At 37.4% G+C, this 26,270-nt stretch overlaps 2 protein-coding genes and 1 pseudogene across 2 annotated transcripts; 1 reads left to right on the top strand and 2 right to left on the bottom strand.

The window, feature by feature from the left end:
* Positions 1 to 1,616: 1,616 nt before the first annotated feature.
* MCM6 (minichromosome maintenance (MCM2/3/5) family protein) lies at positions 1,617 to 12,380 on the top strand. The gene is made up of 18 exons (XM_077393433.1): positions 1,617 to 1,837; positions 1,941 to 2,093; positions 2,185 to 2,310; positions 2,909 to 3,071; positions 5,772 to 5,965; positions 6,158 to 6,353; positions 6,441 to 6,518; positions 7,024 to 7,253; positions 7,765 to 7,879; positions 9,485 to 9,559; positions 9,641 to 9,781; positions 10,112 to 10,315; positions 10,408 to 10,569; positions 10,830 to 10,885; positions 10,974 to 11,080; positions 11,172 to 11,297; positions 11,925 to 12,055; positions 12,155 to 12,380. The coding sequence occupies exons 1-18, from the start codon at positions 1,761 to 1,763 to the stop codon at positions 12,296 to 12,298; spliced, it is 2,478 nt and encodes an 825-aa protein (XP_077249548.1). The 5' UTR covers positions 1,617 to 1,760; the 3' UTR covers positions 12,299 to 12,380.
* A 1,450-nt stretch (positions 12,381 to 13,830) lies between these two features.
* LOC143891323 (plasma membrane-associated cation-binding protein 1-like) lies at positions 13,831 to 15,420 on the bottom strand (annotated as a pseudogene).
* A 2,870-nt stretch (positions 15,421 to 18,290) lies between these two features.
* LOC143890292 (YTH domain-containing protein ECT2-like) lies at positions 18,291 to 26,214 on the bottom strand. The gene is made up of 9 exons (XM_077394925.1): positions 25,925 to 26,214; positions 24,645 to 24,709; positions 24,309 to 24,471; positions 24,104 to 24,180; positions 22,858 to 23,316; positions 22,187 to 22,747; positions 21,362 to 21,574; positions 20,351 to 20,506; positions 18,291 to 18,901 (listed from the first exon to the last, which is right to left on the bottom strand). Exons 1-9 carry the CDS (start codon positions 25,950 to 25,952, stop codon positions 18,764 to 18,766), a joined length of 1,860 nt encoding a protein of 619 aa, XP_077251040.1. The 5' UTR covers positions 25,953 to 26,214; the 3' UTR covers positions 18,291 to 18,763.
* Between the last annotated feature and the right edge of the window lie 56 nt (positions 26,215 to 26,270).

Raw genomic sequence — 26,270 nt, 5'->3', positions numbered from 1 at the left:
CTACGGAGACCGGGAGCGGAACTGAGAGACGAACTGATCAAATCCCCACATGCCGTGTGGCATGTGAGGGATAGTTTTGTCATTTTAAAGAACAAAAAGCCCAAAATAGAGGAACATAATTTCAAAGGTGCGAAGAGGCTGTTTGTGCGGTTTCACTCTCGTCCCCAAATCGGTTTCCATATCATTATTCATAAAATTAAGAATTAAGAGGAAGATGTCGGTTTCAAGCCAGACTCGGGTTCTTAAAGGCCTCAACACTAACCTAACCCAGAACTAAATTATCAAAGCGAGGAGTGTTAATATCATTTTCCCTTCTTAATTAAGCTTTCTATTTAATTTAAGGCCCCTAATAATGGTTTGGCTTTTTGTTGGACAATGAGATGCAGGGTGGGAAACAGTGCTTTTAATTTTCGTAGGGCCATTGGAGATGCAAGGTGGGCCCTACCTCTCCATGCTAAGCATGAAACTTGGATAGTTTCTAACCCAATCAGCTGTAAAACATAAAGTTACTTAGTGATGGACCATCATAAGGTCCGATGCCCAACTTGTGATCTCATTCAAAAGATTGAGGCATGCAAAAATCAAGAGCTTAAAAATATTTTTCTTCTGGTACATACACCAATCTCACCCTCTAAACTTCTTCATTTCAGAATGACATGTATTTGGTGACCGCAACCATTGACGTAATAGGCCCAATTCACAGATGTGAGGCTTAAAGCCCAACATGGCTCCGGATATCTACTTATATATGCACTGGGCCTTAAAGGTCTAACAAGCGAAGAGGCTATTTGCTGGTTCCATACTCGGTTGCCAACTCGCTACGGTGTCATTATTTATATGTTAACAAGGAAATATCGCGACAATGGCCAATACATCCTATATAAGGAGTGCATAATATTAACCTTCACAGATGTTGGATCGAATGAATGACCCCACTTATCAAACATTGCCTTAATCATTGGATTTGAAGCTAAATCCTAGATTGTAAAATCCACCTATCCAAACAGGCCCATAGATTTAACCCACTCGAGTTGGATGTATCAAATGGCTATCATGGACTTGATTGTTCACTCTGTTCTTCTTCCCAATCTCAATCTGCATTTGGTATAAGGTTCTACTGTAGTTCTCAGTGTCTAATATCTTAAAGAGACATTTTGAAAAGGGATTAGAGTTTTTATCTACAGAGTCTTGACTTCATGGAATTGTCTTGTCAGATATGGCAAGTCTCCATGTGGGCTTGGCACTTCCATTCCAATCGGATGATCCTAGCCCATTAATAATGAAAAGGGACTTCTCAAGGTTACCAATTAAAAGAAATTCTTACCATTGTCATCTGTAGCTCATGATCGAATGGTTAGAATCGTCTGTGTGAGACCAACGCGGGCCCATTGGATCTTTTGTTAATCCATGAGATCAAGAATAACAATCACCATAGAATGTTTGCCGCATGGCCCTCATGCAAAAATGGTGGCATGTATAACTAAAAGATGTAAAAGGCTCATGTTTGTACCGGGCCGGGCTAGATTTATGCAAGGTCATGGACCACTACAATAGTTAGATGGGCTTGGGCTCTTTCAAAACAAAGAATAAGTTAAAAATAGAGAATCCCGGCCCAGCCTAGCACTACCCTAGAACACGTTAAGATTATGGCGGGAAATCGTTCCCGCCCTTTATTTTGCCGCCAAAAATACCACAGGCAATAGAGAGCACCATTTTTCCAGACGGCATACGAAACACAGCAAGAAGAGGGAAAAAAAAAAATGGACCCTTTTGGTGGGTTTTTCGTCGATGACGATGCTGTTCGCGTCGAAAACAGCTTCCTGGATTTTCTTAAAAGGTCTCTCTCTCTCTCTCTCTCTCTCTCTCTCTCTCTCTTTTAGGGTTAGGGTTAGGGATTTAGGGTTTTTTTAATAGAGTTCCTCACTCAATCTCTCTTTCAGATTCAGACTAGATCCGAACTCCCGCGAGCTATTCTACGAATCCGAGTTAGAGACCATGCAATCGAAGGAATCAACAACAATGTTCATTGATTTCTCGCACATTATTCGCTTCAACGACAAGCTCCAGAAAGCCATTTCAGAGGAATTTTTAAGGTCAGAGTAAAATCTCCGAATACTTGATCCATTTTTAGTTTCATGATGCCTTGAAAGAACAAAGTTTAAATCTAAGATTTGATTTCTGCAGATTCGAGCCTTATTTGAAGAACGCTTGTAAGCGATTTGTGATGGAGCAGAGGCCGACGGTCATCACCGATGATAACCCTAACAAAGATATAAATGTTGCTTTCTATAACATCCCTCTCTTGAAGAGGTAACTTAACCCTAATTTTAGGGTTTTTTTTTTTTTTTTTTCCATTTGGTTACAATTTAGGTTTTCCATTTGAAGGAATTCATAAATGTTGCTTTCCATAACATCCCTCTGTTGAAGAGGTGAGTGAACCCTAATTTTAGGGTTTTTTCATTGGTTACAATTTGAGTTTTCCTTTTTCATTGGTTACAATTTGAGTTTTCCATTTGAATGAATTCATAAATGTCACTTTGTGTAACATCCCTCTGTTGAAGGGGTGAGTTAACCCTAATTTTAGGTTTTTTTTCTTCATTTGGTTGCAATTTAGGTTTTCCATTTGATGGAATTCATAAATGTTGCTTTCTATAACATCCCTCTCTTGAAGAGGTGAGTTAACCCTAATTGTAGGGTTTTCTCATTTGGTTACAATTTGAGTTTTCCATTTGAATGAATTCATAAATGTCGCTTTGTATAACATCCCTCTGTTGAAGGGGTGAGTGAACCCTAATTGTAGGGTTTTCTCATTTCGTTACCAATTGAGTTTTCCATTTGAAGGAATTTAGTTTTTTTTTTTTTTTTTTTTTTCAATTTCGTTCTATGAATTGAGTTGGTCCTGTTTCAGATTGAGGGAGCTGTCGACGTCGGAAATCGGGAAACTAGTTTCAGTGACGGGGGTTGTCACTCGGACAAGTGAGGTACGGCCGGAGCTTCTTCAGGGGACCTTCAAGTGCTTGGAGTGTGGAGGGGTCATCAAGAATGTTGAGCAGCAATTCAAATATACTGAGGTGGGGTGGAATACAATAAATCCAAATATATATGGAAATATTTACTTGTTTTAAGGTATTAACTTTTCTAAATGACTATCTTCTAATATCATGAATGAATTCATGTTAAAAGACAATTTGAAAAATTGTTGATCTCTATAGAATCTCCATGTGAAGATCAAATTTTATATGTGTGTATATATATATATATATACACACACACACATATACATGTGGTGCGCTTAAGCTCACCAACAGTTCTCTCTCTCTCTCTCTCTCTCTATATATATATATATATATATATATATATATATATATATATATATATATATATATATATATATATATGAGGAAAGTGAAGCTACACCGCCGGTGAGCTCCATAGGATCATCCCAACCCTTCAAATTGTGGAGGCAAAAATGGGCAAATTTGTGAAGGTTTTTACACGTTCCTTTTTGCCTCCACAAATCGTAGGGTTGGGATGATCCTATGGAGCTGATTTTTGGTGGACACCCTATCTATGTGAGGGCCAATCAAATGAATTCTTTAGATCACCAAAACAATGTGGGCCCATTGTATTTTAAGCCGGCGGTGTAGCTAAGTTAGCTACACCGGCGGTGTAGCTTCACTTTCCTCTATATATATATATATATATATATATATATATATATATATATATATTAAGGAAAGTGTTGGTGAGCTTAAGCACCTAATCACATTGGGGCCTACTTTGTTAGGATGATCCAAAGCATTCATTTGAAAGGCCCTTACATAGATGGGGTGTGTACCAAAAATCAGCTTCATAGGATCATCCTAACCCATCCATTTGTGGAGGTCAAAATGGACATACATTATTTGTCCACAAATCTGCTCATTTTTGTCCTCCACAAATGGAGGGGTTAGGATGATCCTATGGAGCTGATTTTTGGTACACACCCTATCTATGATAGGGCCTTGCAAATGAATGGTTTGGATCACCGCAGAAAATGTGGGACCCATGTGATTGGGGCGCTTAAGCTCACCATAAGTTTGGTGAGCTTAAGCTCACCAACACTTTCCTCATATATATATATGATTGGGGCGCTTAAGCTCACCATAAGTTTGGTGAGCTTAAGCTCACCAACACTTTCCTCATATATATATATATATATATATATATATATATATATATATATATATATATGAGGAAAGTGTTGGTGAGCTTAAGCTCACCAAACTTATGGTGAGCTTAAGCGCCCCAATCACATGGGTCCCACATTTTCTGCGGTGATCCAAACCATTCATTTGCAAGGCCCTATCATAGATAGGGTGTGTACCAAAAATCAGCTCCATAGGATCATCCTAACCCATCCATTTGTGGAGGTCAAAATGGACAGACATTATTTGTCCACAATCTGCCCATTTTTGTCCTCCACAAATGGAGGGGTTAGGATGATCCTATGGAGCTGATTTTTGGTACACGCCCTATCTATGATAGGGCCTTGCAAATGAATGGTTTGGATCACCAGAGAAAATGTGGGACCCATGTGATTGGGGCGCTTAAGCTCACCATAAGTTTGGTGAGCTTAAGCTCACCAACACTTTCCTCATATATATATATATATATATATATATATATATATATATATATATATATATAGAGAGAGAGAGAGAGAGAGAGAGAGAGAGAGAGAGAGAGAGAGAGAGAGAGAGAGAGAGAGAGAACTGTTGGTGAGCTTAAGCGCACCATTTTTTTGGTGCGCTTAAGTTGTTATAACGCCTCCCATTGGTGCGCTTAAGCAAGACCCACCCAGAGGGACCCAAACATTTAAACGAATGGGAGGTGTTATAACAACTTAAGCGCACCAAAAAAATGGCGAGCTTAAGCGCACCAACAGTTTTCTCATATATATATATATATATATATATATCATTTGAAAGGCCCTTAGATGGATACGGTGCCTATAAAAAATCAGGTCCATAGGATCATCCTAACCCTTCCATTTATGGAGGTTAAAAATGGGTAGATTTATGGAGTTTTATACCCATCCATTTCAACCTCCACAAATGGAAGGGTTAGGATGATCCTATGAAGTTAATTTTTTGGGCACACCCTATCTATGTGAGGGCCTATCAAATGAATGCTTTGGATCATCCAAACAAAGTGGGCCCCTTATGTTTTTAAGCGCCACCTCATATAAGCTATATGAGGTGACACCTTAGGAACTCTATTCTCTCTCTCTCTCTCTCTCTCTATATATATATATATATATATATATATATATATATATATATATATATATTGATGTGGTTAGTTTAGCACGGAGTGGATGTTTGCATTGCACATAATGGAATTCACACTACAATTTCAGTTACTGATAGAAAACACCATATAGCGCCTAAAGATAGCAGATACACTTGAGCATATTAACTTGTTACTTGAATGTTGATTTGCACATAAGGTATATGATAGTTCCATCCCTCACATTACAAATAGAAATTCTTCATTTGCATTCATCCTTCATTATTGCAATCGTTTGGATTTATTGATTAATTGTTGTCACAGCCATATTGTATGTAACTAATTTTTTCCTGTTGGTTATTTGGTTTGCGCATAAGGTATATAATAATTCCATCGCTCACATTACAGATAGAAATTCTTCTTTTGTGTTCATCCTTCAGTATTGCAAGCATTTGGATTTATTTATTTTTTCCTATTGGTTTATTTTGTAATGATTACAGCCTGTAATTTGTTCCAATTCAACATGCGCAAATCGGAACAATTGGGCATTACTTCGGCAAGAAAGCAAATTTGCCGACTGGCAGAGGGTCCGGATGCAGGAGACCTCAAAAGAGATACCTGCTGGATCTCTTCCCCGGTCATTGGATGTCATCCTCCGTCATGAGATAGTAGAGCAAGCTAGAGCTGGCGACACGTAAGAGCAATGCCTTTTGTAAATATAAAAATTTGTTTTTCCAATAATTTTATTGTCGTTTCATCAACTTGGGCATTGCTTTTTCCTACCCAAACACCCAACAGCTAGCTAGTTAGTCATATGGTTCAATTTACGAATGTTAATTTGGTCTCAGACCGTTATTTTCTTATTTTTCTGTTTTGACTTTTACAGGGTCATCTTCACAGGCACTGTGGTTGTCATCCCTGACATAATGGCATTGGCTTCACCTGGTGAGAGATCAGAATGCCGACGAGAAGGGTCTCAGCGGCAGAATGCTGGTAGTGGGAATGAAGGTGTTAGGGGCCTTCGAGCATTGGGAGTGAGAGACCTCTCCTATCGTCTTGCATTCATTGCAAATTCTGTGCAGGTCAGTTCTGGTTCCAGTTGAGAGTAGTTCCTCCAATTTCTTATTTGGTTCTTTCCAAGGGTCACTTATAATACAGTATGTTTTCAGGTGTCTAATGGTAGAACAGATAGCGACTTTCGAAACAGGAAGAATGATGCTGATGATGAAGATAAGCAACAGTTCACGGTAGGTTCAGGGAGCATTGGTCATGCTTTCACAGTAATTACTTGATGAGACTATTGCTATATTTTTTGTAATTTACCAGGTTGTGCTTGTGTTATTATTTTCACTATACTGTGTTTACTTTCCTGAGATAATTCAAAATCTTCTCAGATTTATATTAGAAGTACTGTTGTTACCAATGGCAGTTCTTTTTCTATCACCGTTCACATTATGGCTATTTATATTAATTCATATAAATGCTTTTGCTGATCAGTTACTGTTAGCCCTTGTAAGATTCAATGCCATTAGTACCATAAAATTTGTTGGTGGTGTTACTTTCAATAGACTGCTTGTTTTTCCATCATTCATAAGAAAAAATTTCATGTTTTATAGTCATCCCTTCATAAGTGTTTGCCGATTTTAAATGGACTTCTTTAACAACGTCTAAATTATATACCAGGTCCATGCACACCTGTTTCCATTGTCCTTTGGAATTGATTATTTATGCTTTGTAATCTTATTTTGGCAGTCAGAGGAGCTGGACGAGATACAGAGGATGAGGAATACTCCTGATTTTTTCAACAGGATTGTTGATAGCATCGGCCCCACTGTTTTTGGTCACCAGGAAATCAAACGGGCTATCTTGCTTATGCTATTGGGTGGTGTACATAAGGTCACTCATGAAGGCATCAACTTAAGAGGGGATATCAATGTTTGCATCGTTGGAGATCCTAGCTGTGCAAAGTCTCAGTTCCTTAAGTATGTAAATCTCAACATTCAGTTAGTTTTCCCCAACTATGTAATTCATCCCCATCATTTAAGCGGTGGTATTTCAGTATAAAGCTAAGCCTTAGGAGCTAGGCGTTGTCTTATTCAACCCATTGCACCTTATGTAATAGTGTTCACCTGTTGTAGACAACAGGGGGCCGTTTGCATATCAATATTTTAAATCCTTGGATTTCGTCAAAATCCTGGATGGGAGACGAGAGAAGGAGACCGTCCGTTGTTTTCTGATTTCTCGCTTTCTTTCCGTCGAGCGATAGAGTAGGAGATCGTCCCGAGTTTCCAGGTTTTAGAAATCTCTCCTCTATCCTGAGATTTCTTACTTAAAATCCAAGATAATAGATTGCAAACTCCAGAATTTTACACCGCTTTCAAACTAAAACTTGGATTCTAAAATCCATGTATCCAAACAGCCCTAAGGTTCTGTTTGACGCTGAAACTAAGGCTGACTATTATGTTTTTTAGTGACGGGCTATCTATTTTGCAGGTATACTGCAAGCCTTGTACCGCGATCTGTCTATACATCTGGAAAATCCTCCTCTGCGGCAGGGTTGACAGCCACTGTTGCCAAAGAGCCAGAAACTGGAGAGTTCTGTATCGAGGTATGGTGCTATTCTATTCTCTGAAAAATTGCCGACATAACTTTAATACTGGTAGCGGAAATGGAGCTTAACTATATGGGTCTTCCACAGTGTAATTATCAGTGGGGAAGCAGGCATGTGAAATGATACATTAAATGAAGGGCATGGCACTGAGGGCTCAGAACAGAGCGAAAACAAAACTTGAAAATCAAATAATTCTGGAAGTGATGATTAAAGTATAAAAGGAATGCTGGAAGCAAGAAAAAATGACTTGTTTCCCAAATTCTTTTTGTGGAACTCATTCCCATTGTATTTCCCCTTTCAAACTTTTCCCATGTTTTTCATCTTCACAAGTGATGTCATCTCTTATTCAGATTTTTGAAGGACATCTTTGTCGCACTTAGGTAGAAACAAACTACATATGGTTTTGATGCCAGTAAACTTCTAGAAATCCAAAAGAAAAAGAAATAGAAAAATTGCTTGAGAATTGAACAATCACACAATCCAATAGATTTTCACCAACAATGTTAGAGAGATATAAAGCAGCAGGACTTTGATCAAAACATGATCTCAAGACCCTAAAGGTTAATGGCATAATGCACACACCTTAAAAAGCTAATCAAATCTTCATATAAATATAATTATATATCAACATGTATATGTCTATGTATGTATACACCCACACCTTAAAAATTGTAGTTTAATCATTACCGTTGGTATAAGATTTTCAGCCCTTATATTAATGTAAATAAAGACATAGTTCTATTTTAGAATATCCAAAAAATAAAAATGAATACGCGTATTACGCATTACATGTTGCTGTAGAGGGCGAGCCTTGGCGCAACGGTAAGGTTGCTCCATTGTGACATAGTGGTCACGGGTTCGAGTCTACGTAAACAGCCTTTCTGCAAAGCAGGGGTAAGGCTGCGTACATCTAGCCCTCCTCCCTAGAACCCGCAATGGCGGGGCCTCGTGCACTGGGCCGCCCTTTATTACATGTTGCTGTCCAAGAAAATCTAGAATACCAATTTCAGAACTATACAACTTTAGACTCTTTACTTCCCTAAGGACTCCCCTTATTACAATTTACTTATCCTTTGTCAAATATTAGATTTTATCCAGAAATTAAGTAAAACACACACACACACACACACACACACACACACACATAATGACTAATTTATGTTTTTTTTTGTGTGGAAAAGAGATCTACAGGGAAAATTATTGACTTTAGCATAATTTTGGTGGTCTTAGGCCTACTATTGGATTTTGATCAATTACCTTATTCTCTGTTCATCTTTGCTTAATTATGGGCTTGTTCTTAAACTTTGAATGGATCATCTTTGCATTTGTATTTTGGTCACTTGTAATGGAGGCTGTTGTCTTCTTACTTTTATATGGGACTTCTACATCTACAACTTATGATAATTTCTTCACACATGAGAGACACTTTCCAACATGTATGCAGTTTTCTTGTTTTGTTAATTTGATGCTGTAAATTCCTCCCATATGAGAGAATTAGAGTAGTTATTTGCTTTGTTTATGATATCAAGATATCAGCTGTGGAGCTTTATTAAAATCGAATTGATTCTTATATTGCATGAACATCATTGCATCTATTTGCAGGCTGGTGCTCTCATGCTCGCTGATAATGGTGTATGTTGCATTGATGAATTTGATAAAATGGACATCAGAGACCAGGTATTTCCCCCCCTTATCCCACCATTTGCATTTTCTTCTAGTTGCCTTTTTGGAAATCTGACTCCTTTTCTGAACACATAGGTTGCCATTCATGAAGCCATGGAACAACAGACCATAAGCATCACAAAAGCAGGTATACAAGCCACACTAAATGCAAGAACATCCATTTTGGCAGCCGCAAACCCCACCGGTGGGCGCTATGACAAATCAAAACCACTCAAGGTTAAAATTCTCAACACCGAAAATCACACATATATTTATCCTCCTGTAATTGATATTAATCATTCAGGCTCCATTTCTTTCGACGTAGGAATGGACACAAAATTTGTTTTATATCCATTTTTACAACATAAAACAAATTTTACGTCGAGAGAAATGGAGCCTCAGTTTTTTTATTGAAAAGTGGGGGTCATTGAACTCATGTGTCTTTGTAGAAGGCCTCAAGAGCCTGGCACGGAAGTTCAAATCTCCTGAGAAAAACAGGAAAAAAGTCCTGAACTATGAATTTGGGATTAAATCATGGAAAATGATCTTATGTCTTTTTTTTCCCAGTACAATGTGGCCCTCCCTCCTGCCATCCTTTCAAGGTTTGATCTGGTTTACGTTATGATTGATGAGCCGGATGATCAAACGGATTACCATATTGCCCACCACATTGTGAGAGTTCATCAGAAGCGTGAAGATGCGCTAACCCCCGCATTCACCACCGCACAACTCAAACGTTACATTGCATATGCCAAAACTCTTAAGCCCAAGGTACGTTGTCCAATTTCTCTCTAATTGAGCGTTATTTTCTTTTGGAAAGATCTATTCTTTCCACCTGTTAAAAGCTTTTTAACTTTCCTCAGCTAAGCTTAGAAGCCAGAAAAGTGTTGGTGGATTCATATGTAGCTCTTCGCAGAGGTGATGCAACTCCTGGCAGTAGAGTTGCATATAGAATGACAGTTAGACAGTTGGAGGCTTTGGTCAGGCTCTCGGAAGCCATTGCGCGAAGTCACTTGGAGGTTGTGGTATGTTCAGCCTACTTCTATACGTGCTTGCATTTACCAAATGCATATTTATTCTTTGAATATAATATAAAGATACATGTACCCATTTATTCTTGTGTTTTAAATCTGAGCTATTTGTTGTTAACTAAAACTAGAGTATCATTGGGGTGCTGAGATTAATGTTTAAGCCTTGAGTGATTGGATGGCATTGAAGAGATTATTAGCCAGTGTAGTTATTTATTTGTAACCCTTTTATTTAATAGATTTTTGTGGTCCAACAGGTTCGGCCAGCCCATGTCCGTGTAGCAGTGAGATTGCTAAAAACATCCATAATCAGGCAAGAAGAATTTCAATGTATTCCAATCAGTTTGCACCTCTCTCAAATCTATATAATTTTATAATTTATTGTTTCTTTTATTTTGCAGTGTTGAGTCTAGCGAGATTGATCTCTCTGATTTTCAAGAACCAGGTGGCGATGATAACAGAGGTCCTGATCAAGGCGATGCTCCTGAACCAGTTTCAGAAAATGGAGGTGGAACATAAATCCTATATTTTATTATACAAGGTTGATGATAAACCTTTCTAACAAGAGCAGACACCGCTATTTTCCATTGTTTTTACAGAAGCTAGAGATGAGTCCGGGAGTCGACAGAAGAAGAAACTGGTCATAACTGAGGAGCATTTCCAGAGAGTTACTCAGGCTCTAGTTATGCGCCTTCGGCAGCATGAGGAAGCTGTAATGCAAGATGGTATTCCACCCATACTCTTTTTTAGGGAATATCATCAGATAGCTGTCAATGATGCTTAGTTTATCAATCTGGTGTATATACCCATGCAGATGATGCATATAAACCTTTTTTTGTGTGAACAAAACTATTATTGCTAAAGTCCACAGACCTGGATTCTATCTTTCTGCCCGACCCATAACATTCTTTGAGCCGCCTTTCACAATTATTGTGCTTGACATCTCCTTTAAAATATTTAGGTCATTAGTTCATTTAGTCAAGATAAGTCTTTTATAACTTCTCTGCAAGTGTTCCTATTCATAAATACTCCCTCCACTACAATCGGACAAGGTTTTAAAATTCGGTTTCGGTCTCGGTTGCCACACTGAAACATTTCTGTTTCAGTTGGGAATTTCTGTAGAAATCCTATAAAATCACGGAAACGTATGATCCCAACCTCACCCACGCCGTGCACCCCCCCACACTGATGTTTATATATTAACAATTAGTAATTCCATAAAAAAAACAATTAGTAATTCCAGAAAACCCACCTTTTTAGAGTTCTTGGCACGCACTTGGAGCTGATTTTTAGGCCTTAAGCCATCAACACATACAAACTACTTATTCTGATGGGCTTGTCCAAATGTGCAGGAAGTAGGTTGGCAGGTATGAAACAAGAGGATTTGATAGTGTGGTATGTGGAGCAGCAGAATGCCCAAGGAGTCTACAGTTCCTCCGAGGAGGTTGTGGAAGAGATTAAATGTATCAGGGCCATCATAGAGGTAAACATATCAACAAAGCAAGCACATCTATTTCATTATAATCTGATAAAAAGACCAAAAAAAATAAAATTCTAACCATACAAGTTCCTTGAAATACAGAGGTTGATTCAAAGGGAAGGGCATCTGATAGTTATAGATGATGGAAAGAGTACAACAGAAGCTCAAGAAGGCGAAGAAGCAAGGAGATCATCTTCCACGGAGAGAAGGATTTTAGCAGTAGCTCCAAATTATGTTGTTGATTGACATAAAAGTAGTTAAAATTTATTTATATCTATGTAACCGTAGCAAGATATTACAGTGCAATTCACCTGGCCCTTGTTCATCATCTACTTATAGGGACTCTTAACAGGGTAGAACTCACCCCTAAAAGCTAGCTGTTAGAGGGGGGTGCCCATCCCTTATAAGCAAATCCACATCCATTGACTTTTCCGATGTGGGATTATTTTTGCTTTCACGTGGAACCCCCAACAATCTCCCCCTCCACGTGGAAGCAACACGGACAATCTCGCCCATCCATGCGGGTGCAACGTGGGAACTACGAGATCTACCCTGAGGGATTATTCCGTCCTCGCAGGTATTATTGGGTTACTGAGATCTTTCCCGAGGGACATTCCCACCCTCGGAAGAGAACCGGGTTTATCACGCCCTAGCTCTGATACCACTTGTAGGGACTCTTAACAGGGTAGAACTCACCCCTAAAAGCTAGCCGTTAGAGGGGGGTGTCCATCCCTTATAAGCAAATCCACATCTATTGACTTTTTCGATGTGGGACTATTTTTGCTTTCACGTGGAACCCCCAACACTACTTTCATCAAAATTTTCCTGCAACAACTGATATTTAGAAAGATTGCCTAGACCTTTTACTTGGGTGCCCTCTCCTAAATCCATAATTTAAAGTGGGTGTCTTCTTTACATCTCATGAACATGGTGTATATCTTTCTCCAAAGGGTATTGTACTTGAGACATTACATGATTATTAGGGAATGTCAGAATTTATTTATTTATTTATTTTGAGTGGCAGATGGTCAGAATTTATTTGTAATGAAAAAATATTGTTGCTGCCTTAACCGTTATGCCGCTGCCTGATTTCTTGACGGTCTCGTTTTAGTTTTCGGTAACTAAAGACGGGTTAAGCGCGAGCTAATGGAGAGATAAACTTCTCACCCGTCGTGCCTTGAATCCACAAGGAGAATTGGGAAAAAACTAAGAACTACAAAATTTTCATTCAATTCAAGACGTCTTATTTCCCTCTCTTGTATTATGTTTATAGGTCTTAAACCATTGCTTTCTACCCAAGTTAGATACCTTAAAATAGAAAGTGCAAGAATATCCTAAAATGTGCTAGAAACTCAAGGTAAATAGAATAGAAAATGCTAGAATCAAGAATAGTTTAGAATGTGCTATGAACCGTCCTACATCAGGTTAGCAAACTTTACACTCCACCACGGTCATTGTGGAAAGCCAATTCGCAAAATTGGCTAGCAAATACCTTTTTAAATTAAAAGATGAGGAACTTGTAGTTTAACTTAGCTCTAAGGCCCTAAGAAGAGAAAATAAAAATAATTTAACTCTTGTATGTTTTGCTAGACATGTGGGCAACATTTGACAGCTATTCCTAGACACTTCTGCAATCCAGATGAGGACCCAAAAAAGGAAAATAAAAAGAATACAAAACTATATATTTTTTAAAACATCACATTCCTAGACTCTTCTGGAAAGTACATTATAGTGGAGACTTATTCACAGACAAGAGTCATTGAAAACAAAATCTCTAATTATGCGTAGACTGCTTCTTCTTCTACCTCCGAGTGAGTTAGCCCAGTGGCTTCAGATTTCTCAGTGATCATATCCACCCCTTTCGCTTCCTTTTCTATCTCTTCCTTATCTTTCTCTTCTTCACCCACTACCTTATCTTTTGCTTGTTTCTTCAGTCGAAGTTCCAATATCTTTCTCTTTTGTTATAACCAAAATCGAGACCATGTCGAATAAGTAGAAAACCGAGCTTGAAATATACCAAGGTCCGAAAATTAAAGATGCATCCATATACTTGTTTTGACCCTGGAAAATCTGCAAATTATGAAAGAGACCTATTACTCTTCAATTATTCATTTTCTATGTTTTGCAAATTACAAAAAAAAAGTGAAAAATATAAGATCTTGTATATAGTTGGGTACCTATTTTTACTAGTGCTTTGAGGAATTTATGAACAGCTGCAAGGTTCTTCCTGATTCCACTTTTTTTTTGCGTTCCTTCACAACAGTCTGTAAAAAAAACTAAAAAAAAAAAAATCAATCATAGATTTTTTTTCTTTTCTTTCATATAAAGCTATAGAAAAGTTTTCTATACATCAACTTTTTTTCCATTTAAAGTTGGAGGGAAGTTTTATAAGACAGCTGTGGGGTAGCCATGATGTACGGCTCAGAATGTTTGGACACCAAGAAGCAGCATGTGCATAAGATAAGTGTAACGGAGATGCGAATGCTTAGATGAATGTGCTCCACATAAGGTTAGGTAGAATTAAAAATGAAGACATTCGTAAAAAGATAGGGGTGACACCAACTGAGGAGAAGATGAGATAGCATAAGATGGTTTGGACATATCTAAAGTAGGCCTTTGGATGCTCCAGTGAGATGAGGCAGGCAACTCGTGCTAAGTTGATGGAGTAAAAAGAGGTAGGGGCATACCGAAAACAACTTAGGTAGAAACAGTGGTGAAAGACTTGATAGCTAGGAATATAACAGAGAACATGACCTTGGATAGGATATAATGGAAGAAAATGATCCACGTAGAAGAGCCCAACTAGAGTCAGGATTAGAGCTTTCCATATAGAGTGTTGAAGTAGAAATGATTTAATAACACCAACATTAAAAGCTTAAGCATTTGGACTAATTGTTTCAAAACCCAAAAAACTCCTTAATGTTAATTAAAAATCAATGTATGCCCTGTGCCCAAAAAAAGTGGGGTCACACGTGAGGGGGGAGTGTTGAAGTAAAAAGAGTTAAATAACACTAACTCTTAACAACTTGAGCTTTTGGAGTAATTGGTTGTTTCGCTAACCTTCACTTCCTTCGATGAAGCTTCATATATTTCGATTACTTTGGGCTGGAGTTCGGTTTTTCTCTCTTCAAACTCCTTGTTGATGTCCTCCTACATATAAAATAAAAGAGATAAAAGGAGAAAACCAAAGGACTATTCGAGTAAAAGAAGAAAGTGTAATGAAATCGAGTATTCAAAGAAAAGGAATAGAAAGCCACTTTAGAATCATCAAACGACTTGCATGCTTTTGCAGCAGCAGCCTCTTTTGTAGTGTCTCTCTCAAAAACCCTTCTGATCATTGGAAGAATCTTAGATTTCCAGTAACCCATGTCTCTTTCTCTCTATAAAAAAGGAAAATAGAGATAATAAGGAAGAATATATCTTAGAGTTCTCTCTATAAAAAATAGATAGACCTAAATCTAGAAAAAAGAAGAAGAAGAGGAAAATAAGGAGAGGAACTAGAGAAGATGGCCCAATAGATTTCATGACAAGGAACAACATAGCATATATAAGAGAAAATAACAACAAAGAAATCTGTAAATTTCTTACGAGAAAAGGGATGTTTTTAGATGTCTCTCAATTCTTTCTTTTCCTGTTATCCAACAAACGAATGGCCATTTTTTTTTTTTGACATCAACAGTGGCCAACCGGTTCGGTTCTCGGTCCCTTTTTTTTCGGTTCTCGGTTCTCGGTTCCATGAACCGTAAGAACCGAACCGAACCGTAGTACACAGTAGGACCGAACCGAACCGGACCGAACATAATCGGTTCGGTCCGGTCCGGTTCTTCGGTTCTAATGGCTAATTATTAATTATTAATTATAATTTGTAAAAACTTTTAATTAAAGTTATAATATAAGTTACTTTCTTATTATAATAATAGTATTAACTATTACTTATTAATATTATAAGTAATTTATATTATTAAGTATATGTATAATAGAAATATAAAAATATTATATATATATATATATATATATATATATATATATATATATATATATATATATATATATATATATATATATATATTCAAAGTTCGGTTCTTCGGTTCCGGAACCGAACCGAGAACATTAGACCCGGAACCAAACCGAATAAGTTCGGTTCTTCATCAGTGGAACCGAACCGGACCAAAAATATTTTTTTAGAGTTCGGTTCCGGTTCGGTTCTTCGGTTCTGGTTCGGTTCTGGCCACCCCTACCATAGTTGGTAATAAAATGACAAAGAAATTCCGAATTTTGTACACAAGCCGATATTAGAAAGTCTCTTTGGAGAACCCTGACCATAGTGCATGGTTTTCAGCTGTATATGGGGATTAATCATTGATCATCACCATCATTCTGCAAGTGGGTCCAATCGTTCTAGCCTATGTGAGCTCTAGATTTGGGTGTAAAACAAATATTACACCCATTTTTAAGTGGAGGTACAAGTGAGTCCTACTTGCCTTGCCTTGCTCAATCATCAAAGCCATTTATCTATTAGACCTTACTACCCAATGGGAAATGCACCAAAATCCAATCTCGTCAGACAATTCTAACTCTTCAATTTATGGGCTCATGAATGCACTGTTGCTTCTTTGTTTTCTCTCGAATTGGGGGGTTAGAATTGCCGGCCGTATATAAGCCATGCACCAAAAATAGGGGGCACTCGATGATACTAAAACCTTGTTGTGGACTTCTCATTACCGTGAATGAATAATGATTGCTTCAAGAGCCTTCAACATTAGTGTTCACGACCATTAGTTAGCAAAACTCCGTTTTAAACATTGGTTTTTCACTTTTTGGATGTGCTTTTTGGCGTCTCTACATCACTTTTCCTCGTATTTTTTTTTTGTTTCCATGATTTAAAGGGAAATGAAATGGTTGAGGGTTATTTGGAGGGATGTCATTACAAATTAATGGTCTATGTAAATGAAAATTGAACTGCAGTGGTTCAAGTTACTTTTTTCATGAGTAATCAAACAATGGAAAAGCAGGATCGGGAAAGTTCCTTTTTCCAAACTTAACCAGAAAATTCCTCTAATCCAAACGGGACCTAGAAGAAAAGGAGCTGTACGATCTTGGATACCTTTGATTTACCTAAAAATAATGAGATTAACAAACCCATCATTCTCCAAAATAGATATCTACTCTAGTAGAAATTTAGGTAAGAAACTTGCTAAACTCTAAATTGTATATGGGATTAACAATGTTACAACCATGGTTTAAAATCTCGATTTCGGTACCTGTTTCAGACTTCCCAAAAACCGAAATTTCGGTCGAAATTTGGTAATAATTTAAAAAGAATATTTAATTGATTTCGAAATTTCGGACCAAAATTTTGTAACATATTTTAAAAAAAAAAAAATTTCAATTTTTCAAAAAAGGCAGAAATTTGGAATTTCGGTCTCCACCGAAATCCGAAATTTAAAACCATGGTTACAACAACCAATCTCAACATTTCTTCAGCATGAGATGGAAACACTTGGCGTGATTCTATCATGGAGATTTTTTATGATGTGTACGTGTGAGGTCCAGTACTTTTCAGAAACTACAGCAGGCCCACTTCTTAGGATGATCCAAACTGTTCATTTACCCCCTGATCTGTAGACAGGTTTCTATAATGTACAGTCCCATTAAAGATAGGAGGGTTAGGATCATCCTATGTAGATTGATTTATGAGTATGTAGATTGATTTATGAGGTACAACCTATTTTTACATTTGAATGTACAGTCCCATTAGTCTCCTCAAAATATGTAATCAATAACTTTGAAATCATCAAGCATCTTTTGTTTGCTACCAATGAATATTAAGTCATCCACATATAATAGCAGCTGATAAAAGTTCTTTACAAAAGAAAGAAACTAACATTTGCCCTAATTGCAAAAGCCTGGAATCTCCCTTTCTTTATCTACTCATTCCAGGCTTAATTGATAGTTAAACAAATAAATAAACCATCAGGCCCACTTCTTAGACATATTCCATTCATTTTAGGAAAGGAATCCATTGATAGAGAAAGGCAACAAGTGGTTACCATTGCTCTGTAATCCAAGAGACAAGAGGACACGGTTGGTAGCTGGCAAGCCAACCTCACATATTTCAACCTCAACTACCAAAAGCATCTTCCTCACATTTCCACCTCTCTTTATATAAATCTTTGTCCCTGTGATAGCTAGTCATTGTACAAACGTGAGAAATAAAACCAAAAAAACTCACAAGATCTAAGAACAAGAACAATTTGCTTTTGCCTCTATAGATACTTTTTTTTTTTTTTTCCATTACTCGTTTTCTATTTTTTCCTTTACAACACTGCCCTTCCACTAGGGGCAGAGGACATGCACAAGAAACAAAAAACCAAAAAACCTTTCTCCTCTTGTGCTCACATATCTAACATTTCTCATCAAAACAGAGAACACGGAAGAAAAAAAATTGAAAAAAAGAAAAGAAAAAAAAGGAGACCACAATCATCCGCCTGGTTCGCCAACCTTGGAGCCAGCCCATCATTGGATTAACAGTTGCCAGAAATATCTGTAAATGGGAGTTTGTCCAAAAGCAATCAAACTCCCACGCAGTATGAGAGCGAACCAAAATACAACATTTCTTCTTCTGGCAGACCGGTAACAGTAGCCATTGAGAGATATTAGAGATCCTTCGAGCAGCTCCTCGGCAAAATATTTACCAAATAAGCTTTCTTATCATTCCTTTCCTTCACTGCCAAACTCATGTTCTTCTTTGTTCTTTGGGGTAGCAGACAATTCGATGGACTGTTGGCCACCAACAGCAGACTTTAGAGTACCTGGATTTGTTACTTGCTCAGCTTCAATTGGTTTCAGCTGGTAAAACAGATCAAAAGAGATTCAACACTACAAAACCATTGGAAAAGGCAGGGAATGGAACTGATGCTGAAATCGTTATTTTTATCATTTTCATCACCAACTGAAAGACTATGAAAAGGTACCAAAATAATCCGTAATAGAACTGGGCATCTCATGCCATTTTTCAATCTAGCAAGACCACAAGCATTGTTTTGACACCCGATACAATATGCCGCTAATAACAATTTTGGTTTGGGCACATCACAAGATGAAGCAAGAAAAGGCTTCCTAGTGAGTCAATCATAGTGGAGCAACTTGGGTCGGGTCAGGTTGAACTGTTACTAAAAATTGAATTGGAATCAACCCGAACCCGGCCTAATTTTATCGTAAAAACTCAACCCGAATTCCTAAAAATCTATCTCAGATCCACCCCTAGTCGATGGGTATGTTTAAGTGCATCACAAGAAAGCATGAAGCTAAGAAACATTGGTCTACGGTAGTACGGTCATTCTGAAACCAAACAATGAGGTTTTCTCGACAGTTTACAAGCTGTCAGGTCTAGCCTCAGCAGAGCAGGAATGGGAAGAGGACATAACAGAGCTGGAGCGAACTCTAGCCGGCAATAGAAAGACGATTATTCAGTGGCTCCGCTTGGTTACCACTCCACGGTGGAAAGTGAAAAGGGAAAGATTGTGATTTCAAAAGACTTTTAGTGAGTCCGTACAAGTTTATCTTAAAAAAAAACACTATTTAGAGTCAATGGATGACTGTCTTGCTTAGGTGTTCATTAGGTATTTAACGTTAATAAACCATTATGGATGACTGTCTTGCTTATGTTACGGTTTCTAAACATGCATTTAATTTTATTGTAGTATTTTCTTAAGTTTCATCTTTTTTTTTTGTATGGTTTTTCTGAAGTTTCATCTTAAAATTCTATCTTTGTACATATATCCATACGTTTCCATGATTTTAAAGGATTTTCAAACTGAACCCGGAACGTTACAGTACACTCTTTCCAAAGAGACTGAAACCGAAATTCAAAACCTTGGTCGCAATAAACTGAAAACTAAAATAAGACGTGTAACGAGGACTAACCAAGCATGAATTTTTGTATAAAAGGCTTTTGTAGTCACCGCTAAAAGAACATAATTTCGCTTTGTATAAAATACTTCTGCAGTCACCACTTTAAGAATAAATTTTACTCTTTTATGCAATACTATTGTAGCCACCACTCTAAGAATACATGTTATTTTGCATCCAATTAGGCCCTAAATATTAAATAATCAAGGAAGAAAAGTGCAAAACCAAACAAAAGAAGACGAGAATGTACAACGCAAATTATGAAAACTTCAAAATAAGAAATAAAATATCAAATCGGAATTGAACTCATAAAAAACTTAGCAATTTAGAGTTGCAAGCGTGTATGGATCATTCACTTAATGTAATTTATTCCAGGAAGTACTTTACCTGCAAATTCTCCAAATGCGGTGTTAGTTGCCTGATCTTCTTGTCTTGCATTGCCTTCTGTCGGCTTTCATAAAATCCAAAGTCATCTAATATGGATGTCTTGGCCGAATAGTTCTTAAAAATATTCAACATTTCTATGCCTTGAGATAACTTCACCTGTAAAAGAAGTATAAACACCTTGGTCAATAGCCAAGTAGCAACAAACATATTACAGACGTGAGATTCAAGAATACAAAGTAAACAATAAAAGATTATTTCGGTGATAGGTAAAATACGTTCTAATAAATTAACCACTTGCAGTAGCAATGAAGTATATAGTAGCAACTTCCAAGTGAAATCAGAAAGTATCATAAAAATATATTTAAAATGCATAACATAATCGTGGCAACATACTTTTTTTTTTTATGATAACCAAAACCAGATAATTTTCCTTTTTTGTTTTTTATGTAACTAAAACCAGATCATTTTCCTTCAAATGTAATAAAATATTTGACTTTGACCATTTACACAACAATTTCAGGATTTTTGCATAGGCTGATAAATTAGGAAATGAAGGGGTATTGCAAATGAATGGTATTGCATAAAATTCTGATTATAAGAGAATAATATACCTGAGATCTGAAGAAGGTAGGCGATAGCAGGTTTAAGTATATATAGTTTGCTATCATTTAAAAGAAAGAGTATATCTAGTTTGATATTTGATAGATGGTCGTGAAGTAGCATCATTTTGTGTTGTTATTGGCCCGATCAGCTCATCGGGCTCTTGTTTTCAATATTTTTCTTTTGAAATAATGATATTTGCTGCTATTCAAAAGAAGAAGAAAAATCTTAGGGTCATTTTTCTAAAGGGAGTTACAAAGTCCTAAACCAGTAACTTCTATAGATGGGTCACATGCCCCTGAGCCAAAATGGAAAAAACAAAAACAAAAAGCAGAGCATCAATCTGGGCCAAACTGACATTAGCACAGGAGTCACACTTTCAAGTGACCAGATATAGTGTTTCGGGACTACCTCCTGCGTATCTCTGCTGTTGGTAACAGGCTTGCTGTCATTGTTCTCAAGTATTATATGACGAAACTGTGGATTTGGAACATCCTTTATGATGTGCCACTTGACAGGGAAGAAACCATTCCACTTATCCTGCTGCCAAAAGTCCATGCTCTTATTGAAATCAACACAGCCAATCATCTCAGCTACTCCACAGAACTGACCGCTTGCATTTACCTGAACCAAAGAAAAATAATCTGATAAATAAAACTACAATATCAAAAGAACACAACAATCTAAAGCTGCTCACGCATTTAAAACTGCATGCAAACTGAGCATCCCCACAGAATATAGGTTATACATCCAACCCTTTGTAAATAGCATCCAGGATGAGCTTTTGCTGGTCTTTGTTTCAGATATGCTCATCAAGTAGGATAATAGTAGTCATGGTTTTAAATTTCGGCTTAATATTTCGGTTTCGGTAGAAAACGAAACTAAATGCACATAGTTTCGGAAAAGTACAAAATTTCGGACGATACATTTCGGAAATTTCGGTGAAACGTTTTGGAAATTTTGGTAAATTTCGTACCGAAACCGAAACCAAGATTTAAAACCAAGATAGTAGCTCCACATGAAGTCAACTCAGACTCCATGATAGCTACGATCATCCTATGTGATGAACATATCCTAAAAGAAATCCAGTACAAGAAATAGGAGAGTATTGATATATTGTTGAAGCACAAGGACAGATACATGGTCATGCTATAAGACCTAAAATTTTCTAATAATACTTGTGATTACTCAACTAAAATGGTACAGATGGGATCAAAGCAGGAAAGTAAGACATACCGAGAAGAAAAGGAAGACAGGGCATTTGCTGCCTTTCTTTGCCACTATCTCTTGGGCATCTTGATATGCACTGTCGAGCCTCTTATTCCCATTTGGTGTGCTTGCCCACACACTATACTTGATACTTTTGTGAATGTCATCTTCACTGTATGACTTTATCACATAAAATAATGCATTATCATACTTGGTTGGAAAGTCTTGAAGGTTGTATTGATCCCTCCCAACTACAGTGGCAGAGCTGTTACTGTTGTCATTGCCCTCAGCTCCAACAAATGCAACTGCATCAAGGCCCGATACCACGGTATTTTTGGAATTGTTGGTTCTAGGGCCACGGTTCTGTTCATTTAACAAATCAAAATCAGAAATTCCATTAGCCTTCCCTCTTGTTTTAAGCTTTTCAGTGCCCATCCAACTTTGTCCATTCGGTTTGATATTGATGGGGCTGTTTGGATATAACAACCCACCCTTTCCTTGATTAGGGTATGAAGGGAATTTTGCTATGGGGAAGTAACCCTTTGCTAGAGCAGTGCCTGCTGGGAAACCAGACCCATGTTGAGACACCTGAAAATTAGCATCTTTTGTCAAACCAAAGTAAACCCAAAAAAACTAATACAATATTCATTAATTAAAAAAATAATCACAAGACAATGACATGCAAATCAATACAATACCTTGTTTGCTGGCTTTAGAGATTTGTTTTGAATTCCAGGACCTGATGGCACATCCAATACTGGTGACGATCCTTTTGTTTCTAGTGGATTACTTGACTTAGAGGGGGGTATGGGTTTTGAACGAGAAAAGATCTGAGTAGGGGCAGTGAAATTAGGCTTGGGAGTGGGGACTGTGGGGACTCCACCCAAGCCATTCCCATGGGCCCCATCGCCAAGCAGAGGAGATGCATCCCACGAGTACATTGGCACCACCTCTGATCCGTATGGAACTGGTGATGGAAAATATCCGGGGGAAGCAAGAGGTTGTGGAATAATTGGGCTCGAGAAATATGGCTGTTGACCCAAATATTGACCATCCATGCCAACCATAGCTCCAGGTAGATATGGAGCATAAGGATTGTAACCGGGCTGGAAACCTGGCATGTAATAGATGATGGATCCGTTATCTGCTTGAATGGCCTGAAAAGTAAAGAAAAGAAAATAGTAAGCAAAAAATTGTGGAGAAAAATGGCGCAAAGAACACACCAAGCTTATTAATATGAAGTTGTACAAGTACTACCATATGGATATATAGATGGATCAGTAACAATTTCGCAACCAAATGCATCTAGATCTAAAACCTTGATTGAAATGAATATGGAACAAACTTTCGGAAAAAAAGAAGAAAAAGGAAAAAAAAAGAGGGGGGGGGGGGGCTAAAAATCATTTTAAAACATAGAGAAATACACAAATGAATCGAAGATATTTAACATTATGTATTGATTATGACTTGAATATCTTACAATAACACGTAACCTAGGACTCATGTCAGACACAGAAGAAAGCTATCAAAACACAAACACACTCCACATCATTCAACAGAGAAACAGATGAATCCATATGCACATCTCCCAGAGAAGGCATCCTGCTTAACGTTGTAATATTACTACCCCAAAACTTCATAGAAACTGAACCTCAACATTTGAAGTACAGATTGATGACTCTTTTTTTTTTTTTTTAAATTGACTTTTATTGATTTCAAAAGAAACAAGAGACAGATTGACGGCCAGAAAATGTCAATTATTGCAAGTTGTATCAAGTGACCAACATAAAGATATTATCAAAACTGACTTCCGTTACGAAAGAAACTAGAAGATCTTCGGGAACTCACGCCAGTAAAAATGACCATAAAACAACAAAATGCTTTAACCCTGAAACATATCAACATATATACATATATACTTATACATACATGCATAAGACTTACAGAATATTGTGTCTCCAATCCATCAGAGCCATAAAAGTAACCCTGATCATCCCATTCTCCATATGAACCATCATAACCTGCATCCACACAACCATAAGATACCAAAAGAAAAACAAAAAAAAGGGAACAGAAATCACAACCGCATTCCCTATGTTCACCAAATAGTATGCCTAAATAAGGTATGAATATCTAAAGGGTAAAAAACCTGGATAATAGTATCCATAGTAGCCGCTGGGAGGATAATACATGCCCTGATCAGCCATCAAAGACTCGTGATCCAAATCACTCTCCTTGAAACTGCTTGCTGCATCTCCTGACGAGGAAATACAGGATGTTGCGTCGGACAGGCTTCGATCTTTCAAACCAACCTGATACACAGAGGCATAAAGACTCAATTTTAGTGAAAGTGAAACACAACATCAAAAGAAAATTATGCTGCCAAAAAAGATAAATCAGTGAAGGCTGCCTTAAACAAGACACAAATAGCACGAAATATTCGAACATACATACAAGAATTTTAGCCAGATCAAGGCGAACATACCCTGTTGGGATCACTGACTTGAGAAGAAGGATCTACTTTCAGGTTCTTCATCATTTCTTCCAAAGCTGAAGACAAAAGGTCAAGGCTACAAACCAAAGAATGAGAACCAAACTAGGCAACTCAAGTTCTTCTGTGTTCTTTTCCATACGACTCAACCGGGAATTCATAGAGCAAGATTTAAATTCATACGCAAACAACAAAACCTCAAACATTAAGACCTGTCTGTTTTGGATTTTGAGAACCGATTGTGAGTCTAAAAGTGATTATTGGATTCAAAATTAGACGTTTTGGACTCACAATGGTTCTAAAAATCCAATACAAACAGAGCCAATTAATCGATCGTATGTAAACTACAATTTCTAATATAATCAGTTATCTCATTAATGTCAGGTTTCTTTTTCTGTTCGTTTAAAATTATGAAAACCGATTGTAAGTGCTAAACCGATTATTGTACTCAAATTCAAAAGCAATTTTAAGTCCAATAATCGGTTTGGAACTCACAATCGGTAGTCATAATCTTAAACAAACAGGGCTCGGCAAAACCTCACTACTCCAATTTACTAATATAATCAGTTATATCACAAAATCGGCAGAACCTCGCTACTTTGAACGTTAGTCACCTATCCTGTTATCTTCTCGCCCTCCTCTAGATCTAAACCACTGACTCATGCTAGGTCGGATGAAAGAAAAATTAAAACAGTGAGAAGAAGAGAAAAAATAAACATATACGAAAACTTAAAACGATTAAAACGATGCTGATCTAGAAAAAGCGGGATGCGCCGGTCTAAACCGTAGATCTATCACAGTGCTGTAAAACGAAGTAGATCTATTGTAAAATAAACCAAAATATAACTAAAAAGAAATAGAACAGAATCAGCTTCTCTACTTGTCGCCAAATCGCCTAAGCGTAAGCTAAACGGAAAAAAAAAAAAAACCTAGATAGATCCAAAAATATTAATCAAGATCCAAAAAAGAAGAAGAAGAAGATAAAATCAGTAAAATAAGAAGAAAAAAACTCACCGCGTGAGAAGAGATACAAAAGTTAGGACGAGAATATCAACGATCCGAGCAAAAGGATGAAGAACCGAAAATCAAAGCAAATAAAGCCGAGTTATTTCACACTAAATCACAAATACAGATCAGAAAAGCAAGAAAGAAGCGGTTTTCTAATCTCGATGCTAGATTGAAGAAGGTAAATCCACAGCATGAGAAAGAACTTAGAAAAAGATCAAATTAGAAAGGAAAATCACAGAAAAAAGTGCGAAATAATGAAAGGATACGGTTCTCAGACTGTATTTCTGTGGCCATCAAATCGCACCAGAGATCTCCGCAAAAAAATCCTCGATTACCTCCCTCCAGTTCGAAATACAGCTCGAAAATCTCCAAAACCCTAAGAAATCGGCCTCGATAGACGAAAACAGACTCAGATCTGAAGAAAAGAAAAAAAACCGCTCTGAGAATCCAAGGACGGACGAGAAACCGCTGAGAGAGAGAATCAAGACCGATTTGGAAGATGAGAAAGAGAGTATTCAGAACGGGGAAAAGAAGAGGAGAAAAGGGAGAGGGAAAAAACAAGGTTTTGTTGGAAGGTGGAAAGTCAAGTACAAAAGAAGGGTGCTAGGGCTT

Source organism: Tasmannia lanceolata, unplaced genomic scaffold (assembly GCF_043159265.1).
Source record: "Tasmannia lanceolata isolate RefF3 unplaced genomic scaffold, GAP_Taslan_0.1 ptg000013l, whole genome shotgun sequence".
Taxonomy (NCBI): Eukaryota; Viridiplantae; Streptophyta; class Magnoliopsida; order Canellales; family Winteraceae; genus Tasmannia; species Tasmannia lanceolata.
This window is presented reverse-complemented; position numbering and strand designations above follow the sequence as displayed.